General features: G+C 41.6%; 1 protein-coding gene across 1 annotated transcript in view; it reads left to right on the top strand.

Moving 5' to 3' along the window:
• Positions 1-411: 411 nt before the first annotated feature.
• The window catches only part of LOC102010318 (seminal vesicle major clotting proteins-like), a 7,009-nt gene continuing 1,744 nt past the window's right edge, over positions 412-5,676 (top strand). Inside the window, exons 1-2 of the mRNA XM_005392442.1 lie at positions 412-532; positions 5,361-5,663. Coding sequence (XP_005392499.1) covers positions 412-532; positions 5,361-5,663 — 424 coding nt within the window. The remainder of the gene's footprint in view (positions 533-5,360; positions 5,664-5,676) is intronic.

The raw sequence follows: 5,676 nt of genomic DNA, 5'->3' as shown, positions 1-5,676 counted from the left end.
TAATAGTATATACCTCACCCTCATTCTTAAATGGGCTGAGGCACAAAGTTATATCTGTGATGCAGCATTTAAATCTTGACATCCTGAAAGGAATGCCACACTTTTAGAGTATGAGAGCTTGACGATCCACCAATTAATTGTATGCTTTACACCGAATCTCTTCCCTACTCTGTGCTAATTTTTTTCAAAATGCAGGAAACTGCATTATAAGTGATTATGAATATTTCTTGGGGCTTGTGGTAGTAGAGTTAGGTCTCCAACATCATATCCCTGTATAAAATTCCAGAGAGATTGATGATACCCCCTACTGAGCAAAGGGAAAGAAGTCTGCATTTACAGATAAAGTGGAAAGACCAATGCCTTTTATAACATCAGCCACACCCATGACACACCCAGTCAAGGAAGATATAAATGAGAAGCTCAACTCAGCACTCAGTCAAGTCCCTTCCTGGCAAGATGAAGTCCACCGTCTTCTTCATCCTTTCTCTGCTCCTCATTTTGGAGAACCGAGCAGCTGAGGGGAGACTGCGTGGTGAGTGGCGGGGTCTGCTTGGGTGATGGATGTCCTGTAAGGGCATTCTGGGTATGAGTAGAGGGCTGTTCAGGTAGAGCTTGTCCTTGACAGCAGTGAGCCTTCTCTACCCAAAACCGTAGTTGTGGGACCCTCAGGGAGCTCAGGAGGAAAAGGTAAAAAGTAAGAGCTTAAATGAAATTTTGTTGACAATGAAGCCTAAATTATCAGTTACCTTATTACCTTATTATCAGCTACCAGGGGAGGAGCAAGGCCTGTTACCTAATGGATCATGCTAATTTCCAAAGAGACAAGAATCCAAACACTATTCAGGACAAAAAAGCAAACAGGAAGCTAGATCCCAAAGCAGTTTTATACCTAAATGAAACAGCAAGTAGATTACCATATCATGACTAAAAGTGAATTTATAGTCAGTATTGCCAACACGCAGAACATGTAGTGAGAATATCTGACCAACATCCAGGTAGAAGACACAAAACATTCACTCATGCACATCAAAGAAGACATAAAAGGCAATTGTTTTCTTGTAATTTACAGAGTGTAGATGACAGTGATTATAATTGGGTAGAAGATGCTGCTCTAGATCAAGAGTATAGCTAAAATGTAAATATACTGCCAGGTAAGTATCTAAGTACAGAACAAGGGCCACTCTGTTGTAAATACGGTAAAGCACAAGGTGGATCTCAAGGCATTTTTCCTTTTCAAACAGCCAGTGTGACGAGGATAACAATCACATTCTAAATTCTATTTATATCAATAGCAAGTCCAAAGGGTAATTACAATGCCAGGGCACTGGTGAAGTAGGCAAACACCTCTGTGTTGTGGACAGGAAGGTAGGTCACAAAATGGACCCCAAGAGTGTTTTCCTATCCAAATTTAACAGGGAGTACATGGGAAGGATCAAAACCAGACACAAAATTCTAATTGTGAACAAAGGGCATGGCGACAATGCAAATGGAATGTAAAACCGATATCCAAGTACAGAATGAAATTCACTCAATCCTGGACAAAAGGAAGGACAGAAAGGTGGATCCTAGGAAGCTTTCCTTTCCAAACAAAACAGGTGGTACATGACAAGGATAAAAGATAGGAATAAACAGGTAAGGAGAATTTAAAGAAGACAGAGTAGCACTTTTCTGTGTGAAGATGAATTCTTGGGAATGAAATTTGATAAAATCAAATGAGTTAAGTTAGTCTTGAGCATTGGTGCATATCTGTAGTCCCAACATGTACCTGGGAGGATGAGAGAAAAGATCACAAATCTGAGTCACACCTGGGCAGTTTAGCAAGCTCCTTCCTCAAACTAGAAAATGAAAAGGCTTGAGCATGTAACTTAGTGGTAAATGACCTCTGGATTTAATTCTCAGTACTTTAAAAAGAAAAGGTTATTTTATTTTTTTCTTCATTCTAAATACTCTTTTTTGTACTTTTATTTTTTTTTTTGAAGTGGTGTCAAACTCAGGGCCTTGGTGGGCATGTGGTCTCAGTCCAGTGAGAAAAGGCAATGGGGTTTCAACAGAGGCTTTTATTTTCCAATAATAAGACTTCTTTTTCCCTTGCTTCACCCCAATCTCTACTCAGTGACTCCAAGGCCTCAGGTTCTGTTTGTCCCTGACTACAATTTGATTCAGGGTAGTGATTTCTATTACTCTGAACTATTGGCAGCATAGACAGTGTCTTAGTTACTTTTCTCATTGCTGAGACAAAATAGCCAACACCTAAAATTAAAGGAGGAAAGGTTTATGGCAGCTCGTCGTTTGTAGTGCTTTCAGTCCATAGTCGGCTGGCTCCAAGGCAGGACAGCACAGCACAGGAGTATCATGGAAGAGAAACAAGCTATGGAGGGCAGAAAGCAGCAAAACAGAAAAGTAGTGAAATAGCAGCAAATGATAACCACAGCATCTCTCTTTCTGTCCTTATATTTTATCCTATGACTGTGTGAGACTTTGGGGGATATCTAGGCACAAGCTATAACATTCCACCCTGGATCTCCAAAGGGATATCCATCCCTTTATGCAAAAAGCATTTGGTCTACCTCCAAGAGTTGCTAAACTCCTAAAAGTTTCAGCATTTCAGAAAAGTCCAAGCCTAAAGTCTCCCCTGAGATTTAAGGCAAATTTTTATCTTTTCCTTTTTTTTTGACTATTTAGTTATGAAATTGTTTTTTTCTCCAAATATTTTTAAGCTCTTCCCCCAAGCTAGTTCCAAAGGCTCTTGAGCCACATGACAAGGCAATGTCACAGCAATAACCCTAGTCTTGGTATCAAATTCTGACTTACTTTTATCTTGTTGCTGAGACAAAATACCCTACACCCAAAGTCAAAGGAGGAAACGCTTATTGTAGTTCACAGTGTGTAGAGCTTTCAGTCCATAGCTGGCTGGCTCCAAGGCAAGACAGTATGGCAGAGAAGTATCACAGAGGAGAAATAAGGTAGGGTGGGCAGAAGGCAGCAAAATAGCAAAGTAGCGAAGCAGCAGCAAGTGATGATCACAGCATCTCTTTTTTCTGTCCTTTACATTTGATCCAGACTACATCTCACACCTAGGCTGGGGCACCCTTAATCCTACCTGGAGCTATGCCAAACCAGTCAGTGTACTAACTTAGTAATCGTATACTCTTGATCCCAGAATCACACACTCTAGATCCAGCTACCTCTGGAAAGCCCAACCTATGACCACATGAGGCTTTGAAGGGACATCTAGACACAAGCCATAACAGACAGGAGAAATGCTTGATTAGCTTAGACAAAAGGTCAGTTTATTAGCTTATAACTGAATGGTAGGAAAGGCATGTAGGAATAGCTATTCCAAACATTAAGGAGCAGGAAGCACTAGCTGGTGGCTTCAGAGTCTTCCTTCCTTTGCCATCTTCTGTCTGCTTCTCTTAGTGTCTTATACTCATTTTTCTCAGATACTTCATACTTTTCAGTCAAATCATAGCTTCTGGAATCCCCAGTTCATATACAACCACCTTTAGCCAAAGGAGGGACTTCCTTCTTCCCTGTGTGGCCCAGTAAAACAGAAGGCTTCAGGAGTCCTGGCCAGACACACACACACACACACACACACACACACACACACACACACCCCTTTCTATGAACAGGCTTTCATAATTAATAGTTCCCATTACACTCATAATTTGATAATAGAAGAAAACAACAGTTTTTCTGAAGAAGCAAGTTGTTGTTGTTTAAAGGAATAAGGCATATACACTACAGATATTCATCTTGTAGATAATTTATGTTTTCTATTTTGAAATATCAGAGTCTTTTCTCTGTCCATCTACCATGACTTCAGAGATATCATGTTATTTCAAACCTAGAGTTCTTCTTCCAATTAGTCTCAATGCTCACTCACAAAAATGGCAAAGTAGAATAATCAAGCTACACTTTCTAGGCAAATTGGCTTTGCAGAATTTGTCTCAGGAACACGGAAGAATGAAAGCAAAGTCTAATTTGATGCTGAAAGTAGTAAAATAATAGGGTCCTTCTGGGAAGGATTTATAGGATCATAGTGTAATGGAAATAGCATCCTAGGTATGAAATCAAGACTGGATGTGCCAGTAACTTGCTGAATTATCTTAGTAATTCCTTTATCCTTACTGGGTCTCTCTCAGAATATAAAGAATGTAGTTGCATTGGTCAGGGAAAAGTAGGACAGCTTTTGAGGCTGTCAGACTATCATAACATAATATGACTCTTTTTCCTGTAAAAAAAAAAAAAATCCTTGAGAAGGCGCCAGGATTCCTCCCAGTAGGACAGTGACTATTTCCTGGGATAACCAAGGAAATGTTTTAACCCTTGTAGGAGATTTGTGCCTGGTTCCAGGTCAAGCTTGGGCTGCATAAGGCTGGATTTGTCCTCACATCTTAGCCAAATGCCTTCCTGAGGACCATACTCTTCCTGGTGGTGACTATGGACCTCCTCCTTGAGATGCTGGCAACAGAGGCAATTGCATAGGAACTGCGTGGATGGAAGACCTGAAGGGGCTGAGGTGGGATAGAGAGATGCTCTTAAGGGCCTCCAGGCCCTGACAGAAGAGCAGGAGGCAAGGATGGAGCCCACACTTCAGCCTTGTGGCCATTTCCTTCATGTAGAATAAGTAGGAAGCTAAGCAGCAGACTCCCTATCACTTTCCAAACAAGTGACTGAGATCTGAGAACTGTTCCTAGAAGTCATATTGTTGCGTGGACTTGACATCAGGGATCATTATCAGTGATGAACATGCAACAGAGTGATGAGCCCCAGGACTCATTATGGGCACTGGGTACAGAATTTGGGCCTTGGGTGTGGATTCTGTCCCCAGCCTGTCTGCCCCATAAAAGTACCTGCATAATTTGTCCTCTAAAAGGAGATTAAGAAACAACAGGGCTCAGAAGTCATGAGCATTGAGGATCCCCAGTTCATAAGAAGAAAACCAAGATGGAGAGAAAAGTGGAAATTTGTCAAAGAATTTTCAGAGCTAATATACAGCTCAAATATCATAGCATGCGTCTTCTGGCCCTTTCTTCCTCCTCTAAGCTTCCTAAGAAATGACAAAATGTCCTTCTTATTTGAGAGTCTTAGCCCAGATTGAAGCAGCTCCTGAGAGGCAGGAAATGAAAGGCAAAGGAAGAAACACACTCTAGGGAATGGTGTTCCTATAGCCCCTGTCCACAAAGAGAACAACCATTCAGGAGCACAGACCCGACCTATCCCTGGAACACCTCTTCCACTTCTGGGCATTGTGTAGAGCACACTGAAGGGAGAAGTGACTGGGCCTACAGGTAAGACACGGTAGTGAAAGAAACACAGTGAGTCTAAATGTGGGTATGTTTCTTCTTTAACAGGTTCTGCTGGAGCACAAGACCCTCTGATTAGTCGTGTTTGGGCCAAATCACAGGATATGGAAGAATCAGTTTCAGGTCCAGGTCTAACTGCTGAGGGAGGTCACATTTCAGACAAAGGAGAAGCATCCATGGGAGAACATATTTCACTTAGACACGAAGAATTTGAGAAAGGACACATTCGGCACAATGTAGAAGAACCTGAGGGAGAACGTGTTTCAGTTAGACACGAACATCTGGAGAAAAGTCACGTTCGGCACAATGTAGAAGAGCCCGAGGGAGAACGCGTTTCAGTCAGACACGAACATCTGGAGAAAAG

This window comes from Chinchilla lanigera, unplaced genomic scaffold (genome assembly GCF_000276665.1).
Source record: "Chinchilla lanigera isolate Chin_1 unplaced genomic scaffold, ChiLan1.0 scaffold00044, whole genome shotgun sequence".
NCBI classification, from domain to species: domain Eukaryota; kingdom Metazoa; phylum Chordata; class Mammalia; order Rodentia; family Chinchillidae; genus Chinchilla; species Chinchilla lanigera.
Note: the sequence above shows the minus strand (reverse complement) of the source record. Positions and strands in the feature narration are given on the sequence as shown.